The sequence below is a fragment of the Chelon labrosus genome (assembly GCF_963514085.1).
Source record: "Chelon labrosus genome assembly, chromosome: 14".
Lineage (NCBI taxonomy): Eukaryota > Metazoa > Chordata > Actinopteri > Mugiliformes > Mugilidae > Chelon > Chelon labrosus.
This window is the reverse complement of record NC_140347.1, coordinates 16,419,060-16,445,685: the sequence shown is the minus strand read 5'-3', so window position 1 is coordinate 16,445,685 and position 26,626 is coordinate 16,419,060. Positions and strand designations below refer to the sequence as shown.

The window sequence follows — 26,626 nt, the reverse complement described above, 5'->3', positions numbered from 1 at the left end:
TCACAGTCTAAACTTTCATTAAAATATGTACTAATAATAGAAGCAAGGCTCATTAGCGTGAGCCGACTGAGGTACAAATGAAGACGAGCCCGCGTGCAGAGCAGACTGGCTTCCTGTTCAAGCTGTCTCTGGAATAAAGCAGTGTCACTGTGTTCCTCCTCTCGTGACCTGAAAAGGAAAGGTATTGGAGACTTGTGCAGGCAGTCGGGATATGACTCCAGGACACAATGCTGGCTGTGAATGTCGTGTCTCTTTGTTCTTCTGACTCAATTCGCAGCCAGAAGAGGCACTGAAGGGAAAGTCCAGGATTTATACAAGACTTCAACCAGCATCAACAATGACTTTTCCTCAGTCTGTTATTTTTGTATCTGTAATCCCTGGTGTCTGTGAAGATTCTCTGTCATCTAGGTCACATATATATATATATATATATATATATATATATATATATATATATATATTCTGGTAGAGAGTTCAGGAGGTGAATATTGGGTCATTAACAGACCTGACACCAGCCTCAGATGTTCCAAATAAAAACCTAAACTCTCCATCCATCAGCCATTTACTGAAGAAGCTACTGGGATGATGGTGAACTGTAGTATTTATTTATTTTTTTTACTTTAGATTTCATAGTTTCCCATTACCTCACCATAATTAGGCTTTCCTTTCATCTTTTGGACAGTTTTCTTCACTAAACCCCACACATTACATTTTAACAGAGCAACTATCCAACTATCCATCAATTCTCTTAACTGCTTATCCTATTCCTGCTGTCATTGGGCGAAAGGCATGGTACATCTAGACAGGTTGCCAGTCCATCATGAGGACAAAATACACCTATGACCTATTTCAAAACACAAATGAACGTAACCGGCTATCTTTGGTCTGCAGGACGAAGCTTTAGGACCTGGAATAGGCACTAAAATCACAGGTAGAACTTGCAAACTCCACACAAAAAGGCACACCAAGAAGTTCCTTTTTTTTTTTTACAAACAACTGTTACCTATTGTTCTTATTATTACCACAGGACAAATACATTAATGACCGCTACCTATGTTACATCAAAAACAAGCTATAACATCATGACCACCTTCCTAATATTGTGTAGGTCTCCTTGTGCCTCCAAAACAGTTGTGACTCATCAGAGAATGGACATGGGCCTTCTGAGGGTGTCCTGTGGTGTCTGGCAACAGAATGTTGTTAGTGGGGGCCTTTGGGTCCTATGGGTTGAGGGGAGGGGCCTCTGTCCCACAGATACTAGATAAGTTTGGAATCTAGTGAATTTGGAGGTCAGGTCAACATCTTGTGCTGTTCTTCATGTTTTTTTGAGTTGTTCCTGAACTGTTTTTGTGTGTGTACCTGTGTCAGACTGCATCCTGCTGGGGATGGCTGCTCCCATCAAGGAGTGTCATTGCTATGGGGTGGGGGTGCCTGGTCTGGTCTAGGTGGGTGCTACATGTCTAAGTAGCATCCACATGAATGCCAGGTCCAAAAGTTTCCCAGCAGAACATTGAATTGTCACAACATGGTCAATGTTATTTACTTCTCCTGTCAGTGGTTTTAATGTTGTGGCTGATTGGTGCAGGTGCATCATTTGAGTAAAATATGTAGTACTTGTATCATATATGGTCTGGTTTAAGCCTCTGATTGCCATTTTTCTTGCTCAATCAGTCAACACAGCTCAAAGGTCACTAATCAAACTCTTACAGCACTCAACAACAAAGATTTACTCTCTCAGAAATGATAATGCAATTGTTGCCCAGGCTGCTGCAGTTCATAGGCCACAAGAGCGTTAATCTAAGAAATAAATAAATAAAATCCATGCATGCTATTTTACATGAACTGCCTGAAAGCAAATTATGGAGAAATGTGGGAGATGGCACCAACAAAAAGCATCAAGACGCTTTTCCCTTAATGATGCTTAAGAGACACAACATCATCATAGCTGCAAATTGTCTGTGTTTATTTCTTAGAACAAAAAAAAAATATCTGAATGCTGATGGGAAATTTTCATCAAGAATCTCATTATGGGCTCTCTGGTACTGTATACGCGTACTGTGTTAGAGCTTGTAGTGAGATGCGTTAGTAAAAAGATACAGATGGAAGATGCTAAACAGCACGTTATCTTTATGGGTTGGGTTCTGCTGCCTGTCGGTACTGGATCAACTGCTCATTTGCGCATGTGTGACAGTAACTCTTCTCTCTTTCTTCTGTCTGTACCCGGCTGGCCTTAGGCAGATGGGTCCCTCCATATGAGCTGGGTTCTGCTCAAGGTTTCTTCCTGTTAAAAGGGAGTTTTTCCTTGCCACCGTCGCCTTCAGGCTTGCTCTGGGGGTTTCAGGCCGGGTTTTTGTAAAGCGTCTTGAGACAATTTGTATTGTTATTGATGCAATATAAATAAAATTGAATTGAATTGAATTGAACTCTACTTGGACAAACTGCCCGAAATGCGTTGCCAGAGACGTATGTGCTGCAGATGGGTTAATTGCGTTAAAATTTTTAATCAGATTAATCATGATGATGGATTAATCCGCGTTAATGGGTTAATTTTGACAGCCCTAGTTAGTACATAAAACACACACAAAAAACTAATTTCCCCAAAGGCAATTCAATCAAGATGAAAACAGAACATGAAAATTAAGATTCATCCATAAATATCTGAACAAATCTTTCTCCAAAACAAAAAACGGTAGCTGCCTCTATTGCTATGAAAAGCCCATGCATAGCTAGTCACACGACCACACCATAGTTATGTCATAAAACACACTCCTCTCACACATTTCTCTCGCAAAAAGAGGGGGTTTTATGTCAGCCAGCTGAGTGTTGATGATGTGCCCAAAGCATGAAGCTGTCTCCTCCAGCACACACAGAGAGCGTGGAGCCTCAGCAGCCTTGGCTTTTCTGCCTCAGTACATACATGTGCAGGAAAAAGAGAAACAAGAAAAAATCTTTCCACATCACGTGCTGTCGTCTCCTCAGCAGTGTGTCAAGAGTCTAAACACTGAGGTGAGAGGTGAGAATCTATTACTGTATATTTAGGGCTCGCAGAAAAAAAACCAAAGCCTTCTTCGCTGCCCTTATCATAACAACCTGAAGTGATTTTCTCACAACTCACTGGCTCGTGACGGCTCAAGCTTTCCTTGCATCCAGAGGAGGGGGAAGAGGGGACTGTGTTGAACGCTTTGGTAACTCGTATGTTGTGTTAGCTTTACGCTACTCCAAATGGCTCGGAGCGCTGGAATGATTCGGTCCGACAGTGCCAAGCGACTCTTGCTCGCCTGGCTTATATACCGTCTCCCAGGGGAATTTGGTTTCCAATTTTTTATTTTTTTCCCTTTCCAGCATCTGTTTAATCTCTCAACAAGCCAACATGGATGAAGTGGCCTGTCACGCACTGGGGTGTAATGATAATAACAATAACTGCGATAGGTGAGCCGTGTTTACCCCAGAGGGCAGCGATCGCAGCGCTAGATTATGAGAACGTATTTAATATCCACCCCCTTTAAATAAAACAAGCATCCTGTTGGAACCTGTGGCCAAAACAGCAGACGGCAAACCTATTTTCTCTGGAATTATCCTAATATCAGCTGTCAGGGCTAACCTATCTGTGCCCCATCCACATGATGATGAGTGTTGGTGGAGAGTGGTGCCAGAGTATCTACTGTTCTATCCGGTGTAGGGTAATGAAGCAGTCTGATTGGTGAAAGTTCCTGCTGTGCTGTTAACACCTCAAACCTCAAAATGATGCCAGCATTGGACTGGACTTTAGCAAGCAGCTAAATCCAAATAGCTGCAGTCTGTGCAGTTCATACACATGAATACTAAACAAAATGCCTTTGAGACGTGCCATTCTATGGGCAAATGTATGTAACATTAAATAAAGTATCAGCAAATAAATCTAATTTATAGTCAACTGTAAAAATGTTTCAGTCTAACTTTGCTAGCTAGCGTTAATAAAGTTAAGCTAGTTAACGTCACGCCTGGAGTTGTTTCCTTTGGTCTTGACCAACTCTCTTTAAATAGTTTTACATCTCTATGGTCTAAAAATCAAGAGCACAAACATCAGGTTTTAAAAAAAGTGATGGTAACGTAAATTTTTATTAGTGAACAACCAAATAGCTTCTCACGCTATGTGAGTTGTCCGAGCCGTTTTCTCCGTCAGGTTAAATTACAGATCAGGTGAGCGACCGGTGTGTGTGGAGGGGCTGGGAGGAGACGGCTTTGGGGAGGAGAGGGAGGAGGAGTTGCTTTTGGGAGCAATAGCGAAAAACAATGCAAGCACAATATTTCCGACTTATAAATTAGTAAATTAGACCCTAGCGGGCCGCCGTAGTGTTGACATTGTATGAGAAACTCTGATGTGACAATGGTTATGGTTTAGTTTAAGGCATGGTTAGGGTTTATGGAGAGATCACCCTACGGGTGTGCACTGTAGTTACAATACTAAACATGAGGTTGCAGTAACGAAACAAATATAGTTGAGTTTTCTCAAGCCATCCATCTACCCTGACCTCCTCTTTATGCAGACATTTTTATGTTGCAGCTAGGACTGGGTATTGCCACCGATATCCTTGATCAATTTGATTCCATTCTGTATAATATCAATTAGTTTAGATTTTTTTCTCTTTTGAAACAGTTTTGTTTAAAACTAGAATCTTTAGTGCCAGAGATTTGAGGTACAGTATTTTCACATTATTTTACCTCCAGTTGAAACATTCAGCACGTGTCAGAGTATGACGACTGAAAAGACCTGTGGTGCTGTGGATTTTCCCTCTCAGTAACTCATCTCATGAGAATGCAGCATGGTTTCTAACGAGAGGATGAAGAAAATGACGTGTGTTTAAAACATTGGTGCAGGGATTTTCTGAATCGATATTGGATCTTTCAATATAAGATCGAATTGATTTAGAAAATAGTTTTTTTTTTTTTTTTTTTTTAAAACCCAGACACAGTAGCAACCACACAGTTATCAGTTTGCTCCAGTTCTAATATAGAGTTACAGAAGGGCATTGTCAGAGTGACTATGTTTACATTGACTATATTCTGGTTAGAGATTCCAACTTAACCGTTTACATGGAGGCTAAACAAAAGGATCTGATAAGATATACGATATGTGTGTACATGCACCAAAAAAAATCAATCAGTACAGGAGTTTTCAGACATTCACAAAGTCAACTTTGCGGGAAATATCGCACAAAAAGACTTCCTTTGTCAACTTTTATGACAACCGTTTAAAACAAAAAGATGACCGAGACGCACCCATATTTTACATGATTCTTTTCAACACCAATTCCACCTTCATTCAACTTTTCTCGTCACCTGATGTGCACAGAAATGATAGATTTAGTCAGAGACCGGAGAGAAAGGAGCACAGCGAGCATTCCCATGATTACTGGCTGCTAATAATTACCTTTTGAACGGATTATCAAAAGGTTTACACCACCCCTCTGTTCCCCAGAGCCAGTGTGCTCCAACAGATGTGGTAACATGAGGCATCTTTATTCTGCTTACTACTGCTATTACTCCTGGTGTCTATGTAAACAAACCTAACTAGAGGTCAAAATAATCTGCTTAAACATATTACCCAAGGTTTATTCGCGCGGGAGACATCCTTTTTTTATGATTGCTGTGGGCTCTGCATGATGAGTTTCATCTTCTGCTTTGTTTAATTAATATTAGACTGTATCATCTGCTTGTATATCACTGGGACAGCCTGAGTCTAATGAATATGTGGAACAAAAGCTCCACTGAAGGGATAATGAATAACAGGAAGATAAGACATCCTGTAAATCAAAAGTACACACACACATTTGCCTATTTTTTTTTTTTTTTTTTTTGCCATGTGTGATAATGGAAAGATAGAATATGTTAAATTTATGTTCATACTAAACCTCCTCAGTCCATTTTTCCAAGTAGGTTAGCAAAAGATACAGTGTGAGCCAGGTCTCGTAAGGTGAACCTGCAGATTGAGTGGAGGTGGAGCTCCCTGTCTGTCTGCCGCAGCCATATGGGCCGCCCGAGGCAGTGGTTACCTCACCAAGGTGACAAGGAGACCCGACAGTGAAAGCTGGACGGCCGTTGTGTAATAGTTTTCGCAAAGTTATCTCACGCCGCACGATTTGGTTTTGGAATTTGTCCACATGTACCTGCTCACGTGTGCACATCACAGTAACGGCTACGGTCTAGATAATATATAAATACATCTCTTAAAATCATAACACATCTTGTAAAATGTTGAAGTTTAAAGAAATGCTGCAGAATCACAGAAAGCTGCACTTGTTGCTATTGAGGACTTTTGTCGTCGTCGTGTTTTTTTATTACGCAGCTTTTCTTGCCATTTCAATCAAGGCATTGAATTCATGCGGGGAATGACAGCTCCACTTTATGAAAAGCCATTAAGCCAAATAGTTTTTTTTTTTTGTCATGTTGTTCTGATCCATCTGTCAGTTTTGCACGAGAAAAATAACACAGTCAGAAGATAAACAACAAAACAGCAGAGGAGGATCCGGAGCATCAGGTAATGCAGTTTGAGGTTCATATGACACCTTAATAAGATCCATTACCTGATTTGATTGCCACTGGTCATTAAGCCAGGTGCCAGCATTAGTCTCATGCATCACATGACATGACATATGATAGCTTTATAATGCCACAGTGAGCCACACAATTCAGCCAGGATGTTGATGGGCACTTGTGTCTCCGGTGGAAAGCCATTGTCAGCACGACACGCACTCCTGTCTTTGTGAGAGTGCCGGTCCATTTAAAAAAAAAACTAAAAAAAAAACGAGAGGACAACACAATGACACGCACACAAATCGTTCGACAGCTTAGTTTTAAATGTTTTAAATGGGCCTCCTTTTCTCTAACATGTTATACAACACTGCTAGATTCAGATCAGCTTACTGCTCTCAAATTAAATCCAGAGCTTGCATGTTTGGAGAGATAAAAACCTTCTTTTAAATATTCCATAGTTACATCTTCTTAAGTTTGAGAGATGTATCTAAAACAAAGCTAGCTAGCTTAGCTTGTTAGCCGTTCTGATATAAGCTAGGTCTCCATCTGCAAAATAAAACCTGGATTAATGCATGTTTCCATCCACGAAAGCACATAACTGATATTTCGAGTTGTAAACTTGGTGAAGCAACAGAATACAGGCTAACTATTTTTAACAGAAGCCACGCCCGACATGTGACTAGCTAACTGCTTTAGCAACAATTCAACAGCGACTCATCAACAATGAAGATGATCACAATTGCCCATTTTGTGACTTTTTATCTCGAGTGGACTGAACGCAGCTGTTAGTTGCCAGAATATTACTGCAGAAGAAGGTGCAACAATGGAGGCTAATTAAAGGGCACCGGCCCAACTACAGCACACTGTGTGGCATTGATGGAAGTGTGGGATACGTGTTCATGTTTCAGACCCCCTCATTGATCTCAGGTCTGATGCTTTTTTTCGTGCCTCTATTTTCAGTCTCTTCAGCGCAGCAGATGTTTCATGTACGTCATTATTCCATTATTCATGCTCCTTAGTGATAAAAACAACTTTTTCAGCAGCCACAAATCAATGTTACTACATGTTTTTCTTAAATTTAGGCTTTCAATTCTTTTATTATGCACATGAAAACAGTTTTCTTGAAGCTACATAAACAAACACAGACTGCTGATATTAGGTGTCGCACTCTCACTCTCCCGCAGTCATTACTAAAGCTGGCATTTGTTCACACTGACAAATGGATGATGATGTGTGTGTGTGAATGAGAAAATCATTGAAACGCTGCTGTTTTGGGGAAAGGGGAATCAGGAAGTACTTGCTAGCTTATGATTTAAATGCTTAAAAAAAATGTGACATGCAGTATCATTTCTCAGTAAGAAATATGCACTGTGTCAGCCTGCCCTCAGCGCCTGTGTGGGCAGCCTTCTCAGTCTTCGGCCGCTCTTATCAGCATGCTGATTCATAAACAACTGATGGTTATTTAATGGAGATTTATGAAGAGGAAACTTGTGGTTTTTTTTGTCCAAAGTTTGACGAGCTGATGATGATAGGAAAGCCAATGAAGGGAACTCACCATCTTGTCCGTAACAAGATCTAATCTAGACATTATGATTAAGCATGAATTTGCATAAAATGACATAAACATCTTGTGTTTATTATTCCATCTGTGATTGCTATATGTATTGGAGACATTGTTTCTAAATGAAGCTTACCCAACAACCAGTTTTAGTCCTTAAGCCTCTCTCAAACATGTATTTATTTGCCAGTAATACAGCTGCAGCTGGATGATTTGCCAGAAGTAATTTGGAAAAAGACAACAACAGGAGGATGAGAAGGATGTGCACCCAACTGCTTTGTACACAGGTCATATATTACAATAGAAATGCTTCATGTAACCAAGCACGGATGCTTATCATCGTGCCTCTGCGTGTTCCTCTGTCCTCTCATTTAATCCGGGTTTTTTTTTCCGTATTGTTTTTCTTTTTGCTGTGTAAACTGATCTTTGTGTGTCGTGTGCCAGACTACGGCGCCCTCCCCTCCTTCAGCAGCACATGTCAGTTTAGGACAGCATCTGCTCCCCGAGAGCAGCTGAACGAGTTGACCGCAAGCCAGAGCGTGCACGCACATATATAAACAGTATATATGTGTGTGAAATCAGGTGACAGAGGCAGGTGAGGCTGCAAAGAAAGAGCGCATACAACTCACAAATACAACTCTTTGAATTATTGTCTGAAGGATCGGAAAAACTAGAGAGTCAGAGACAGAACTGCGAGGAAATGTGAGAATAAGGGGAAAGAAAGTGAAGAAAAACAAGACGAGCAGCAGCTATTTTTAAAAACAGCATTGCTGCAGACCAAATCACCAGAAATCAACGAAGTGAGATAACCTTGTGAAATCATTGCAGACTTGTCACATGTGTTTTTCATGCTGTTTCACATGCTGGATCGGAGAGACTCACTTTGTTGTCTTCTACTGTACAGCTGCCACTTCGCCATCGCGTGAGACAAAAAAAACACAAAACACAGTCTGGAGTTCAAACTTAAAATTAATAGTATGTAGATTTTAGCAATCATCTCCTGATTCACTCTTGGCCCAGCTCCTAGCCGAGATGTAGATGTAGATGTAAGAGTCTCTCTGCTCTTTATGTTATTCCGCAGAAAATGATGATCTTCCCCATCATCACCATCATCAACAGATGCAGCAGAAGTGGCACCTGTGACTCATTATAATTATGTGTGCTGTATAGGCATCTGCTTCCAGCATTTTGTCTGATAACATTCAAGCTTGCATTTGTATTTTGTTTTTTAGTTTTTTTTTTAAAAAAAGGAGCAGAACGTGGATGTTTTTTACCCTTAATTTTAAGCTTTCTATCTCAACTGTTCATTTATTACTTTTAACTGTTACATCACCTCATGTTTTATTTTGACTATAGTAAATGTTTATTAATAACTTTAAGGTAGCTGACAATTATTATCCATCCTTTTTAGCTAGCTATTAGCTTTTTACCTTTACTATTTACACGCCCACTCATTAGTCGACTATTTTGACTTTTAAGTGATCGTTTTACCTTTTGAACAATGTTAAGGTTGGCTAGCTTAATTTTTTTTTTTTTTTTTTTTGGGTATCTCAATAAATATTTACCTAAACATAAAGCTAACTTTGCAGATAACAATGTTGACATAGGCTAACTGTTTCAGCCATGGATGTGTTCTGTTTTTAGCTACTACCCCCTACCTGTTCATTGTTTTTGTATGATTTACACTGTTTTAGCCAATTTAACCATTTTGTACTAAATGTGTCTCACTAACTATTCAAATTTTAACCATCTGACTAGAAGCTGATTTAAGCTAAATGCTAATCTATACCTAAGGTAGCTAAACCATTTTTAGCTAACTAATTCAACAGGTTAGCTAACTAGCTCATTTGCCTTCTGACCATTAATTGTAACAATAATGTAAATGGTAAATGATTACTGTTGCCTAGCTTTTTTTTTATTTACTGATTAAGCTATTTTAGTTTTGTGTCTATTTAACTGTCTCAGCTGTTTACTAATTTTAATAAGCTGGCTATCCCAGGTTTTAGCTAGGCTAGTTGTTTGAACTGCTAACTGACTGAACTGTGGATTTCCATCTACTACAAATTTAAAGAGTCATCTGTATGATATGTAAGAGGATTGTGCAGGGCTGTGTTGGTTAGGTGCCTATCAGCACATTGCCACTGCTGTAGTTTGAAGTTTATCAGCCCTCAGGCCACGAAAAGTTTCCTACCTTGCCTGTTGACAAGCTAAATCTGATGAATGGCAAAGGAAACAGATTAGAAGAGCCATGACTGAGGATAAATCTGAGCCATGATCATCATAATGTCCATATTTGTTCAAAAGTGTTCTGCGTACGTTATGTCAACAGCTCAGAAAGCTGTGTATCATGTTTTTCCCCAGACATTCTGATTTGTTGCTGAAACAAGTGTAGAAATAAGAATCATTATTCCAGTAATTCTGACATTACTCACAGTAATTTCAACTCTTTATGCACTGCATTTATCTAGAGACCATATCTTAATTACTATCGCTGTACAAATTGTAGCTATTTCAGCTGTGTGTACTATTTATACTATTTCTATGTCAACAGTGCATCTGTTTGGGCAGGCTACTTCAACCTTATCTATTATTTATTTGCAGTAAGTGATTTATCCATTAACGTTTTAACCACTTGTCCATCATATATTAACTTATCTGCTCTGCTGCAAATGAAATCTTGCAGGTGAAGCTATGAACTGGCAGATATTAGGCTAAATTCTATTTTAATAGATGATCTGAGCTCCTCCACATTTTTTCCATGTACAGTCTTCGGGTAAAATGTCCTGACTGGGAGTCACAAACACGGCGGTGAGATAACTGGACCCGCTGCTTGAGCTGTCGTGTCATTATTCCATATATCTCTGCTTGTTTTGACGTAGCGTGTTATCATTCTCGGCATTGACGTGCAGGTATACTTTACTCTCCTGACACCTGTTTATCCATTTATTCCCTAAAGAGACCATTTCAAATATCTCCATCATACTATATGTCACATTCTGTTTCCGTTCACTCCTTTCTCCCTTCCTACCCACACAGGAACGCTTTTAGAGGAGATAGCCCAAACAGATCAGCTGAAACAGATACGTCTGTTATTTGAGTTGACCTCCTAAAAGCCTGGAAAGAAATCCCAACTCAGGGTTCCTACATTAGCAATGACTACAAATTAAAGACTTCCTACCATCTAAATTAGGTTTCAAAGTTTTGACTGTAACTCTCAAGAGATATGTACTCATAATCTGTTACCCTCCAGTTGAATTTCTTAACCTTTGATCTTCCTGCTTTATTTCTCTTTGACTTTCATCCTTCTTCTGTCTTTCCTCCTCCCCCAGTGCTGTGTACAGTATCTGCGCATGTGAACCTCTTTATTAGCCCAGCTGTGTTGTGACTTTTAAAACAAGTCCATATCAACTGTGTATCAGGTACATAAATCACGTGATTTATTTAATTAACTAAACCCTCCCAGAGATCTCACACTCCTCTTGGAATGCCTTGCTGACTGACCTCATGGAAAAATATGGCCTGCCAAGGTTTCCTCTCATATCCCCTAAAAAGGAACGTAAGGAGTACGTTTGGAAAGCTGATAGCCGTTTTGTTTTGTTTTTTTTCTTTCACAGTGAAATCAAAACATGAGTCTAAGATGGTCGAACACACACAGATTGGTGCTTTTGATTATGGATGAAGGGCTCCGGCAGATAGCGTGTGAATGTCGTGAGTGAGCTGTCCAACGATGAAAGGGTTTTACTACGAGACAGCTAAATTCAGGGCACTGGCAGCCGAGTCGCAGCTCTCAGATCTAACGCCTGGTTGCTTTGGTCCAGAGGCTTGTGATGCTTCAGTGTTTTGGGTCTCAGCTGTGTGCTGGATGAGAGCACATGCTCCCAGGCCCGATTTGGAGCCCACACAGGGGTAACCGAGTTAAAGTGAACCCAGACAGACGCTTTTGCCAATGTGCTGTCTCCTCTGGCGTTACATCAGATTGCTGGTGATGAATACATCCTGCATCATCCATTTTCTCTCTCTCTCGCGCTCTTTCTCATACTAACTGGACGGCCTCGTTGTTCACTGGCGGTGCATTTAATGAAAGTTTGGCGTGGAGAGATTATCGTTACTTATTCACAGTCTGCTGACAGCAACTGCAGAATAAAGTAGAAGCTGATACAAAATAGATCCTTTTAAATAATCTAGTTCAAATTCAAAAGAAAATATGCTATATGATGCACTGATGTCCATGAAAGATCTCTGAAAGTGGTGCACGGAGACATTTATATCACATTTATATAACCCACTGATGGAACTACTTATACGCTAGTAGCCAGACATTGAACTTAAGATTTGACTGCAACACACTGTGAATTGTTTTTGTTGTTTTCTGTGCCATTAAATCTGCTTCCTTTAAAGGGTTACACAAACAAGTCGTGCCATTTAATTACAAAACTATCTAGAACTGCTCTGGCATCCCTGTTATCAGGACAATGTGATTTATCAGAGCCTTACAGCATAGTTTTAAATCTGCTTTTAAAAGAAGAAAAAAAAAAAAACTAAAACCATTCGTTGACCTGCAAAAGCTAACGTTAAGAAAAATGTTTCAGCCCTCCCACCTCAACTTACACACACGCACACAGGCTATGTTTTCATGGAAGCTAGTTTTCCACTAATAATCTGAACCAAAATGCCTCATACAACCACCTCAGTCACAACAAACTGGTCTGACTGGAATAGATTGGACAGAGGTGTTTTTAACGGAACAAAATGTAGACATACATAAAATGCATCACAACACGCTATCACAAACAATCCCACTGACAAACAGACAATATGACCATAATATATATTCATAATATTGCACAGAATTGTAATGTTAAGGCGGCTTCTAGTCACTGAGTGCGTTTATTGAGGGACTGGATGGCGGTGTGGTGGTGTAAACCATTAATAATCAGTTCAGTCTGAAGATCTTGGCACCTAATTACCATGTGAACACTTGATCCACTTGTTTTTTGCTGTCTTTCTGCACATGTTTGCCCTCGTGGGGAAGGCGTGAAGAGTCTTCAGAATGGACCGAGACGTTTGTCCATGTTTATTTTATTCTTCTATTGAATAAATTCAGTGTCATTTTCAAGGCGTCTTCTTCTGCTGTTATATTTCTGGCAGATTTGACGCTCCACAGAGGGGTGGACAGCTTTAGTGTCAATGTAAAAAATAAATAAATAAATAAATAAAAATTGATTGGAATCTCTGATTATAATCCAGTTTAAAAACTAATCTTTGTCAGCACATATGACAAACATATTGAATAGCTAGCTTTAGGTTTGACCTCAAATTGAAAGAGAAAGATGATAGTTTGAGTGTTTAACACTCCTTGATTTGCCTTGATTTGATTCACGAGAATCTTAAAATTCATTTTTTTATATCAGAAAAACAACAGCCCCCGTTCATTTGTTCGTATATGCAGCGTTTCCCTTACCGTGATATTAGGGAGGATGCACCTTAAAGTAAGTTAAAGCTACCTTTCCTATAGAACAGGTCTATACCTTGTTCTTTTATTAAACTAAACTAAAGAGCCTCATGTTATTTATCTCACTTACACGACGGCATGTCATTTCTGTCTACAACACTGTGCGTTGTTAGGATACAGCAAACATTTCTGAAAGAGAATAAATAGCACAACATCTGACTCCTGACTTGACACAATAATATCCACATTTATGTCAGTCCATACACTTAGGAAGGACAAAGGGGATCCCAGAAACTGCAATTATAATCATATTCTGAAAAAAACGATAGTTATAACCATCTAAGAAGGAAAGAGACGCACCAAACAAGTGAAATCTGTCACATGGTGGATGGAAGGGGGCCGCTATGGGACATTGTGCAGTATTGTCGATACACTGTAGGGGCCCAACAATTACTTGGTTTGCATATCTTGATGATGCATCTGCCAGTGCGTAGCTTAAAGCCGTGTTTCAGTGTTCAAGAACTCCGCATTTTCAGGGAAATTACTTAATGCCAAGTCGTTAAAAAGAGACAAAGCATCTGTGCCTCCTTCGATTTCCAGATTCCCTGACATTAAATATTGATATTTGTCCAAATGAAACGTGTTCCTAGAACTCTTTCCCCTTCACACATGGACATTACACAGCAGCTGCCAGCGAGCCCTTGCGGGTCAAAAGCCGGACGCAGTAATGGAGGGAGGTGGGAGGACCAGGGCTGTGTTTGAGTGCCTGAATAAACAACCGCGAGGTCGTCTGGAGTTTGAGGTGTCTGTGAATGAGAATTGATGAGGGTCTGCAGAGGCACGTTTCAGATAGTGACGGGCGCTCGATTCGTGGGAAATGCGAATATCGGCGTCATCTTTTAATGTAACGTCTTTGGATGGACATGAGTTACAGCGTGTGGGGTCACGTAATGATATCTTTGGCCAGACACAGCTGGAGATGAAAGCGGGCTGTGGGGGAAGGCGTGCTGGGAAGCGGAGTGGGCTCAAAGACGGCCTGTACCGAGCAGATGACATGATCGCTGTTTATTTACACGGCCGTACAGAACATTCCCGCAACGCGCAGCTTTTTGAGGATGGCGTAAACGCAGATAAGAGTGACGTCACACTGGGATGACTCCTCAGGCCACCTGTATGTGTTGGACCTCGGCTTGCCATATACGGCTGAATGTAGTAACACCTCTCTTCAGCTTGGCAGAAAGGAATTTGCTTACAAACCACTACGGCGCCAAACACGTGCGTATCCTCTCAGCGGAGCTTCAAATTGTTACAAATATTTTGGTTTCTCTCATTAAGCAGGTGTATATCATGAGCACCTTTTTGTATATATTCCTGAATGTGTCTGTTTGTATTTGCAGTTCTGAAATTGTTTAAATTTTTTCAGCGTATCGGAAGGCATTTTTCTGATTGTATCGCAAGAAGCAACATTCAGTTTCTCTTAGATAAGGAGAACATCCCAGGATTCGTTCTGATAAGGGCAGGAAGAGGTGACAATTCAGCATGTTTAGCAGCAGAACGAGTGGGTGAGAGAGATCACTATGATTTCCTGATTGGTTTGGTGAACCATTGCACAAGAAGGGAATCCAAAGTGACAAAAGTAAACAAAACGACAAAGGAAACGAAAGGCTCCTCTCGTTCATCCAATCTGAACATTCAAACAGACAAATGCTTTCACAACAACATGATCAGCTAGAACGAATAAACTGTAGAACCACTTATCAGCATGATTCAGGAGAGGACAGATCTGTACCACAGTGCGTAGCTCTTCCTAGCCTTCCAGCTGAGCTAATAGTAGCTCATTTGGTTTCCCATTTTGAATGATGAATACAGACTACTGTCACCTGCTGGTATGGAGAGTAATTTCCTTTGAGCGGTTATCAGGCATAACATTATAACCACCTTCCTAATATTGTGTAGGTCTCCCTTGTGCCTCCAAAACAGTTGTGACTCATCAGAGAATGGACATGGGCCTTCTGAGGGTGTCCTGTGGTGTCTGGTGACAGAATGATGTTAGTGGGGGCCTTTGGGTCCTATGAATTCAGGGGATCATCTCACAGATACTTGATCGGTTTGGGATCTAGTGAATTTGGAGGCCAGGTCAACACCTTGTGCTGTTCTTCATGGTTTTTTGAGTTGTTCTGAAACCGTTTTTCTGTGTTTGCTTGTGTCAGGCTGCATACTGCTGGGGATGACTGCTGCCATCAAGGAGTGTCATTGCTATGGGGTGGGGGTGCCTGGTCTGGTCTAGGTGGGTGCTACATGTCTAAGTAACATCCACATGAATGAATGCCAGGTCCAAAAGTTTCCCAGCAGAACACTGAATTGTCACAAGATGATCAGTGTTATTCACGTCTCCTGTCAGTGGTTTTAATGTTGTGGCTGATCGTTGTATATATAAGAGAATGAATAAAAGGTATTGAAATGTTCTTTCCTAAAGTAATAAACCAAATAAGAGATTCTTGCTTATGCAACACTGCAAAGGTCCGATAAATTACATTTTACAATTTTCCCTTCAGTCTTGAGTAAAACCTTTCAGCACACACACACACCCACACACACACACATACACACTCATGAGCGTATTATACTGTAGTAGTGCGTGGCACGGCCTGGTCTCCAGGGTGCAGACACGTCTGAGGGCATTATCATTCAACTCCAGAGAAGGCAGCGCTGCCACCAGCATTTCTATTACAGTCCGTGTCCTGGAGATGTGGAGACCTTCCATCTATTTTTATTTTCATGTTCATGACTTGTAATTTATTTATATTTTCTTGGGGTATCTGAAAACACATTTTCTCTCCACTGCCTTTTATTTTTCACATTGTTTGTCACAGCCTCTCTTTTTTTATTTTATTTGATAAACTACTGTTAAATTAGCCCCTGATAAATGCACGGCCTCTTTGAGAATCCTCCTCCTTCTGGCGAGCTGGTGCGCTTCATGAACAGGTTGTGATCCTCGGCTCGTTGGCGAGAACAAATTGTGGCTGGTAATCAATGAAAATTTAATTGAGTGACAGGGAAACTGGAGTCCTAAGAGCTACATTATACCATTCTTTGATGTATTTTCAAAGCCTGCTTTTTTATCCCTGCCTAATTAATCAGTGTAATGACGACTTGAGATGCAGCGGGTTGAGTTTTAGAGGCAGATAGCTCAGGGTGGGGTGGGGGGAGTCAGGGAGGGGGGCTGTATACAGTGAGCTGTCATCTTTGGAGACAAAACCAGCAATCACGGCGCTAAGAGGTGAAATAACAACCAGCCCCTAGTTTTACAGCTGCTTTGCCACAGACAATGCGTTGGAAGATATCAAACATTTAATTTAGAGAATCTGATTGAGGGTTAATGCGGCGCGGTGCTGAATAAAGCACCCATCTGCTAAAATGACTACGGGGGGATTAAAAATTGTGGAATAAATTAGAGGGTGAAAATATGTTACAGGCCACGATTGAAGTCTTGAAATGAAATCTCCAAATTGCCAAACGTTGCCAGCGTTTCGGAGCCATCACACGGGGAATGTTTTCGCCTGAAATGACTTGTTTTGAAGCATTTAAATTAGCATTAGCCCGTCGCTGGAAGCATTAGCTCAAACGACTGGCTGTAAATTCTGCAATGAGAGGCAGCGACGAGGAGGGAGAGAGAGAGTTTAGAGTACGGTGCACCTGCCTGCTGAGGACGTTTATAAGCCTCCCCTCTTGATAGTTTTGCCTAATAAGTCTTTTAGAAGCTCTTCTGGTGTGACAGTTTTCATATTTTCGTTTGCATGATAATTGCAGAAATGATGTTATGAGACAATCAGGCTCAGGTTGCAGCTAAAGTCTTTGATGCCGGTTTTCTATCGTGCAAGGATCCTTGGACAAATTGAAAATCTGAGCTAATTTTAGAGGGAATTACTGTTTGCTTATGAAAAAAATGACAGCTTGTAATTTCCCAGATGTCTCCTCTGTGTTTTCCCCCATCTATCTATGTAATATGTGCTAATACCTGAGGCCATTCCTTCATAATGACACTGCCATTTTGAAAAGTCTTCGTTGTTACTGCTTCAGACGACAGTTACAAGAGTCTCGGGTTCTTCAGACGTCAATCAAACCTCTTTAGTCCATTGTTTTTTTTTTTTGCGCCTTTCAGAGGGAGGGATGAGGCTGCACAATGACTGTAATCCATATAAACAAAGCAAACGGCCCCGGTGGCTGCCCCTGCGTGCCAGGACAAGCCGCGGAGACATCCTGTCTCATGAGAACTTTGTCAGTGTTGGTGGAGCGGGGATATGCTCTGGGAGGACGAGCTTGTCATGTGGGCCTCTTCACTCTCTCTCACACACGGCGCTTGGACTGCTGGCCTTGTCGCCTCCAGCTCCTGCGTCGGCTGTTGACGAGCGGCGCTGTCACTCCGGTCGTCCCCCACGTCTCGATAAGCTGCTGACAGCTCCTGACAGGGCTGCAGTTCAGCCTCTGAGCTCACCTGAACATGTTGACCCGCTAGCTCCTAGGTGAATGGTTAATAAATCCATCTCCTTTTTATTTTATTTTATATTTTCTTACTTCCAGGTGCGGACATATGTCAAAAAAAAGGATGTCGCTGTTTGAATAAAAAATAACCCAATGTCCCTAAGGTTATGTCTTTGCGAACACAGTTTAGTATAGTAATGATTGGTGATGCAGTCAAATGTTGCAGCATGAGTAATAAGCAATTTAAACTATTGAAATTGCGCCTTCTCCAATAGAAGCAATAATGGAAATTTCCTTCAGAAGGTTAGGATTTTAATATATATTCATAAAAAAGGAAGACTTTAATATTCACAGCGGACCTGAGCTGAAATGTGGGGGAACAGACTGACCACACACACTTATGCATCTGTGGTTGACACTGTGTGCAGGAGAAAAAGTAAACCAGACGTGATAATGAAGGCCAAAAGTGCATGACTGGTGCATGCTGTAAAAATTTAAACACACTGCACAACAGGAGGAGGAGGAGGAGGTGGTGCTTCTGGTGTAGGAGCAAGGAGTACTTGACAAGGTTGTGGAGTAACTCAACCATTCATTAATACAGTGGATAAACAGGATATTGTATATCCTGTTTATCCACCAATCAGCTGCAACATTATGACCACTGACAGGAGAAGAAAATAACATTGATCATCTTGTGACAATTAAATGTTCTCCTGGGAAACTTTTGGACCTGGCATTCATGTGGATGTTACTTAGACATGTACCACCCACCTAGACCAGACCAGGCACCCCCACCCCATAGCAATGACACTCCTTGATGGCAGCAGCCATCCCCAGCAGGATGCAGCCTGACACAGACACACACACACACAAAACAGTTTAGGAACAACTAAAAAGAAAAATGAAGATAGCACAAGGTGTTGACCTGGCCTCCAGATTCACAAGATCCTAAACTGATCAAGTATCTTTGGGATGATCCACAGAGGCCCCTCCCCTCAAACCATAGGACCCAAAGGACCCCACTAACACCATTCTGTTACCAGACACCACAGGACACCCTCAGAAGGCCCATGTCCATTCTCTGATGAGTCACAACTGTTCTGGAGGCACAAGGGAGACCTACACAATATTAGGAAGGTGGTCATAATGTTATGTCAGACTGGTGTGCCGTACCGTAGTTAATACAGCAGTTAAATCAATAAAATCAAGAAATACAACGTATGCAACACCACTGAAATCCAGTCTACCCCACTCACCCCACATAAACCAGCAGGTCTTAACTTCCACTATAATAACAAATGGAAAATAAAGATGTCTGTATCTTTGAGTTGTGTCAGTTCTGCAGTAACTGCAACATGTTGTGTGGCAGTGTTGTACCAATACACAGGCAGCCAGTAAATATTTTAGGTATTGGAGTAATAAAACTGAATAGATTTACCAGCTGTTTAAAAGGTGCAGGTGCAGGGGGAAGTCAGTAAAACAAAGATGGAGGCAATAAAAGAAAGAAATCGGTGTCTAAGACAATAAAATACACTGGGAATACTGTAACCATTACGGTCTGCCTTGACATATGTTGGCAAAGTTTCTTGGACTATATCAATGTGCAGTACGTTATTGCAATAATATTGTATTGGATAAAATATCGCATCAAAGGGGCCTCATCTGATTCCTACTGCCTGTTAAATCAGCTATAACATCTGAATGGTGAGATGTGACGTAGCTGAAAAGTCAAGGATTAATTATTAAAATACAGACTGCTCAAAGTAATGGATAATAATCAGTATAGAAAGGAAAAGTAAGAGATAAATAGTTAAAATGGAAAAGTAAATTACTGTTTAAATACTTACTTGAAAGTAACTGAACCACTTAGCTCAATTAGCTATGCAATGGCTAAATGTTAGCTAGCTAAAGATTGCAAACAAAAGTCTCAGTAGGTAACGTTAAAAGCAAAAAGTACACAATTGACAGTTAAATATTGATAAACAGGTCTTTAAAGGTGTTCAATACGCCGATGAAATGCTGAAAGTAAAGAATAAATGGCTGAAACTGTTTATATAGAAAGCTAACAGTTACGGCTAAACAGCTGAAATAGCTAAAAGTAAAGAATGACAGCCAGAACTGATGTGGGCTTAATGAATAAACAGTTGAGGCAGTAAATTATTGTAGCCATCCCAAGTGTTTATCCTTTAAACTATTGGGACAGGAAGGTTCAGTAATGGGATCAGTGTTGTAACGTCTGAGTCGAGTTTGAAATCACTTCAGACGATTAAACAGGATGGTGTTGGTGATGGATACTTTATCTGACAGGCTTGTGGGAAACACAAATGGGAAACAGTTTTCAGACACTAAGGTCACAATAACTCTCGTCCGTCATCTTTCTGTCTTTCGAGAATAGGACAAATATCTAGCAGTCAAAGCCTCTGAAATGTCTCTGCGCTCGGCGAACGGGTCAGAATTTTCCCTCCGCGATGAGATACATCAGTTGTAATGGCTCTCGTTTTGGCAGCTCGACTGGGAAAGCCTTAAACGGATTTGGCACCGGACAGACAGATGGCTCAACCGCACGGACCGGCGCGACAATAAAAACCAGAGCCTGGAAGAATTAAATCAACCCCGGAGTAATTACATTCAAACTATTGGTCAATCTGTTCCATTTGGTATCGGGGGACATCATCTCTCAGCTCCTGTGTACAACAGGTCCACATGTGGGAAATATATCTCAAGCGGTAATGATGCTTCAGGCGAGGGCCTCGTATCCCGACTGAGATGACGACGTTATGAGGCGAAAGGTTGACACTGAACCTGAAAATTCATCTTAAAGCGTCTCCCTGTGAGTCAGGCTATGTCCAACATCTCCTGTCCTATGTCCTAGATGTGATTATTTGTTTGTGGGGAACTGTGGGGAATGCTGCTCCCAAAACAAAAGTTTTACTTTCTGGGTTCAAAAGGATTCAGAGACAAAGAGGGATCTCATACATGAAATAAAAATAAGGGCCCCTATTTACAACCTCTCCTTTGGTGTGTTGTTTATTTGATCTGGAAAAATGTCGAGACCTAATTAGGTGCAAATGTCCTCATTAGGTGAAGCCACTCTGCTGAGACCAATTGTCGATGAATTATTCAAGCTCTCTCTCTCCGATACACGACATCAATACTTGGCCATTCCCGCCACACCGCCGTGCATTCTCATCTCCAATTGCATTCTGGTGCTTTGAAATGAAGAGTCTTTTGAATTTAGCTGAAGAGCCGCCGCGAGAATACAAATCATTTATATCTGTCTGGTCCAGGTTTGACTATCTTTCCAGCCTCCAGCCTCATCTCCTCAGACCCCTGTCCTCTGCACTGTAGATTTAATTAGTTCTGCCCCAGTAACCGTGCTTCTTTCTCCCGCTTTCCCCTCAGGTTATGGCCATGCAGCCCCCAGCACAGATGGAGGGAAGGTGTTCTGCATGCTCTACGCCCTCCTGGGCATCCCTCTCACTCTGGTCATGTTCCAGAGCGTCGGCGAGCGGATCAACACCTTCGTCAGGTACCTGCTCCACCGCCTGAAGAAGTGCCTTGGAATGAGGCGCACCGAGGTCTCCATGGTCAACATGGTGATCATCGGTTTCATATCCTGCATGAGCACTCTGTGTGTAGGGGCGCTTGCCTTCTCCCACTTTGAGGGATGGAGCTTCTTTCACGCCTACTACTACTGCTTCATAACGCTCACCACCATCGGCTTTGGGGACTACGTGGCGCTGCAGAACCAGCAGGCTCTGCAGACCAAGCCGGAGTACGTTGCCTTCAGCTTCATCTACATCCTGACGGGCCTGGCCGTGATCGGGGCCTTCCTCAACTTGGCCGTGCTGCGCTTCATGACCATGAACGCCGAGGACGAGAAGAGGGATGCAGAGCAGAGGGCTCTTCTCGCTCACAACGGTCAGGCAGGCGGACACATCAACTGCTCTGTGGACCCGGCGTCCTCTTCCTCCACGCCGTCTGGGTGCGGGGGAGGGAGCGCAGTCGGAGGTAGCGGAGGCGGAGCGGCGAGCCGGGGTCTGCGTAACGTTTACGCCGAGGTGCTCCACTTCCAGTCCATGTGCTCCTGTCTTTGGTATAAGAGTAGAGAGAAGCTGCAATACTCCATACCCATGATCATCCCACGTGACCTCTCCACCTCAGACACCTACATGGAGCAGGGAGAGGCTTTCTCCAACCCCCTCCACTCTAACGGCTGTGTGTGCAGTATGCAGCACCACTCAGGCATCAGCTCAGTGTCCACTGGTTTGCACAGCATCAACACCTACAGGAGACTCAATAAACGCAGAAGCTCCATCTAGAAACCAGGAGGAACTTTTGAAATCCCACTTGTACATCCTACATGAAGCGAGGGGAAGGCCCTCCTACTGTGGTGCAAGATTAGCTGCACACATCAAGGGACTTCAAGTGAAGACATGCAGTGCTCCTGACGTTTGCTTCTCTCTGGCACTGGGCAGCCTGGTGCTGCAGACTCCAGCCATGTATTTAACGTCCATTTGCTAAGCACAAACCATTAAGCACCAACATCATTGCTGATGTCACTGACACATAATGCTAATGGTTGTTTAAGAAGCATCCGTCACACGAACTGTTGCTGTTAGAAGACAGCGGGGGGAAAAAAACAACAACATGTGCATCTCTCTGCACCTCTGAATATTGAATATCTTTCATGTTGTAATATGAAAAGGGACAAAAAACACTGTGAGACATGTTTTTAAGAGGGAACAGGGGGAACTAACTGTATATAGTACCCTGCTAAAAATATTTTATTGAATAAACTCCAGTTTTTCCACATAAAAAAGGAATCTTTGGTTGTAAGTATTACACTCACTTCAGTGAAATTAAAATGTGTATATATTTAGACACCTCACTACTAGGTGTTATTGAGGGAGAGCCTATTTTTTCAGTCAAAGTTTTCAAAAATAATAATAATGTGTCTTCTCCTGTGTGTCTGTAACAACAGTTCAGGTTCAATTCAAACCTTCATGGTCTGCTTTGAGTTTCCTTTTTTATTTTTCTTGGAGAGAAATCTCTTTACAGGCGCGTAAATGAAAGTCTTGACAAAGAATGATTGAGAAGGTTTTTGATTGATTGTCTTGATGAAGAACAGGACCTTTTGGACACAGTCACAGGGATCAAACCCCGTAACTGTGTCTTTAACCACTAGGCCTCCCTGCCACCCTTTTTTTCAGACCTCACTATGAAATCTCATAGTTTCATCCTGTGCATCGAATTATTTTATGTACATGTCGCTCGTCGTATGTTTTCATATAGCACAACTATATTCTGATAGTTTTGAATTAGAGCGTGTATGCTCACTTATGTATAATAGGGAGTCATATCGTATTCACTGCTGCACCTTAGAGGACAGTTGTACATGCTTTGAGACACTGGAGCTCAGTGCACAGTTTTATTTTTTTATTGGACTCACATTATTTTTTTTTGTTACGTTAATGTCATGCCCAAATTAATTCTCTCTTGTATTAGTAGTCAGAGGTGTTTGATCCGATACTCTGTTGTTGTTGTTGATAACTGAGAATATCAGCAGTGCACCTCACTAATAAATGGCCTCAGAGTTTGCACCTCATGCACTTAGGGGGTCTTTGCTCCAGCTCCATTTAAACACACTTGACTCAGCCAACTGAGGTCTTTATGCAGTGTTTATTTTTTGTTTTTTGTTTTAGTCCTCGTATGATTTTTTTTCTTACACAGTCTTATTTTATTTTTGTAGTTTTACTTTACATTGTCTCATTTCTGTCACATTTTCTGTTTTGTTTTGTTTTTCTACTGGAATGTTCTTAACTGCAATACGCCAGTTAACACGGTTCATTATCTCTCATTAATCAATGAGTGGTGAACAGTTGACTATACATGTGTGACATTTACAAAACTGTTTCATTGTTTAACCATAATAAAATATTATTTAATTTAAAACAATAGTTTTTATTTATCTGAGTCTTGTTGTTTTTGGTGAATAGTTATTTTACTTGTTATTTTTATGTGCCGAATGTAGTAATGCTGTTAGCGGCGACCTCAGACAGTGCAGTTCCTCACATGGCCACTACAGGCTGGCTCCAATACTGTGTACAATCTCCACTGACCTTCATGTTAAAATGTCCAACATCAAAGATAATAGATGTGTTTACTCTATAGCTAATTACTCTAATCATAACAACTGTATAGGAGGTGAATATTTATATAACTCAATCATTTATATGATATCAAGTCTAATAGGCAGTTTAGGCTTCTTCGTCATGGCAACAGCGCAGAGCATATGCAGACCCTAGCGCCATAGCTGACGTGTACCTCCCCAGAAATGTAAATATGCGCCGCGGCGACGCAGAGCACAAAAGCTGTGATTGGTCTACTTGGTAGTAGTGTGTTTCCACTTTAATATTTCCGGCTGCTTCTCCATCTCCGCAATTTTCGAATTGATTGTTCTGGATCAATAAAGATGGAACACATCAAGGAAAGGTTAACTGAGGAAGTTCGGAGATACAAACATTTATATGGCTGGCCTTTGACGAAATTTCGTCGAAGGTTTCAATAGCCACTGCTGAAAGTGAAGCAGGAAGTAGAAACAAAAATTAACCCGACTGCCAAAAAAGACACAGCGCCGACAGAGTGAGCCAGACTGACGAGCGCACAAGTATAAATGGCTCACACTGGCGTTGGTTATGTACACTACGTAGGTTACGGCGTCTATTTCCCTCAGTTCCCTGAAAGAGCCTTAAATAATTAAGGGTGTGGTTGTTTTGACTGACAGGTGGGTAAAAACAGGTTGCAGGATTATAAATCAAGCTACAGTCATGAATTATGAGGATTCGGGCACTGGCATGATGGCGACAGCTAGAGACGCCACACTGAGCTTCATAACCTCTCTGCAGGAATCCTGTGGGTGGCGTCACATTGTCCATCTCGTCCATATTTATATGCGGTCAGTGGTACAGCACAACCAGTTGAAAGACTGAATGATTATGTGTAAGCCTGTTCAATCTTTTTATGTAGAAAAAGAAATATGGTGGCACGTTCATTTTGGCCTTTTTTTGGTTTTAATGGTCTAGCGACATGTTCAAATATATCTGATGGAAAAGCTGGTTTATGTGAATTCAGAGCTAGAGGCCACTCCATACACTGTGCGTGCTACAGTAGGCTACTGTTTATACTGTATGCTTGTTATTCTGCACATATTTAGCATTCAGCGTGGTATAATTTGCAGGGTAAGTGGTCAATCTTCATCCTTTGTACCTTCCATGAATAAATAATAAATGAGATGCTCTCCACAATCACAGTACTGATATTCAATCAGCTGAAAATTGTTGCTCTACTAAATTCCTAACGGCATAACAACGTAATCCTTTTTCACAGCACCAACAAAAGAATGTTTTCATTTCACTTCTGCATATTGAAGCTGCTGGTTCAGAATTGCTTCATCAGAATATGCATTTTAACGAGCCCAACAAGCCGAGGTTTGATCTTGAACTGTTCCTGTGACTATTTCCCTCTAACGGACCTTTATTTTTCTGCTTTTGTTTCATCTCCCTGTATTCACAGTTTTTAAAATCACGCATTTCGCTAAATGGAGCATGCACACCTACCATGTCGCTGATCCAGAATTTGCATTCGGCTGTGTCACCGCTGCTTTCATCAACTTTTCAGCCAGGCCTCGGTGACACGTTACGTAACCGAAGTTGGGATGAGGTGACTCCGAGTTTATTCACCCCTGTTATGATATTTATTATGTAACTGTCACAGTCGCACCTTTGTGGCTGCCAACTATACACTCTTCTGCTCCACTTCCAAGGAGAAAGTGCCCACATGATCAGCTGAGACAGTGAAGTCGATCATTACCTCGTTTGTGACCTATAAGGACACTCAGCAGTTCGACGGCTATGGTGTTCTTCTATACTTCATCTTTATCTTTACAGCACCTGTCATTCATAGAGGGAGCAGCTCTGAATTTGATATTATCATAAACAATCAAGAGTCAGTCATGCGAGCGTTTTATCGGTTTTCATCGATTTTGTTTATGTGTTTTTAGACTTTATGTTTTTTAGACTTTTAATTTTGATTAAGGAGTTCCTCAGGGAAGTGTTCTTGGTCCTTTCTCCATCTTGTCAACAGCATCATTAATTAAAATTTCAAATTCTCAGATCTCTGATCACATCTCATGATGATAAGAAGCTGCCAGACTTTTATTCTGTTCCATGCACAAGCTGGAAAGTGTTGCCTTTCATCGCTATTTTGTTAACAAAAGATTAAAAGGTGTAATTTAAGTTAATGTAAGATCTTAAAAATTGCAAAATAATATGATAAAGCTTAAATTACATGCCATATAATGTCCCGACATTATTGGAACTGAGGAAATGTTCTTGTTAAGGGATTTAATTACCACTAAGTTCACCCTTATGAAACTTCCAAAACTGCCTCATCCCTCTCCCACAATGCTACTCAGTTGACTGTGTCATTGTTAGGGACTGGGGTTACTATGTGCAAGCAATGTTACCTTTCATGTGTTCATATTTCCTTCCCCGTCCTCCTTTGCCCTTCCTTCCCTGTTTAAGTCAAATTCCCTGAAACCACACTGAGGACATTGCGTT

General features: G+C 41.3%; 1 protein-coding gene across 1 annotated transcript in view; it reads left to right on the top strand.

Annotated features, from left to right (window-relative positions):
• kcnk3a (potassium channel, subfamily K, member 3a) overlaps nt 1–22,957 on the top strand; it is a gene marked incomplete at its 5' end in the record, with an annotated part of 35,950 nt that extends 12,993 nt beyond the window's left edge. The window contains one exon of the mRNA XM_084560092.1: nt 21,408–22,957. Within this exon, the coding sequence (XP_084416218.1) occupies nt 21,408–22,327 (920 nt within the window). The 3' untranslated portion in view covers nt 22,328–22,957. The remainder of the gene's footprint in view (nt 1–21,407) is intronic.
• Nucleotides 22,958–26,626: the final 3,669 nt, after the last annotated feature.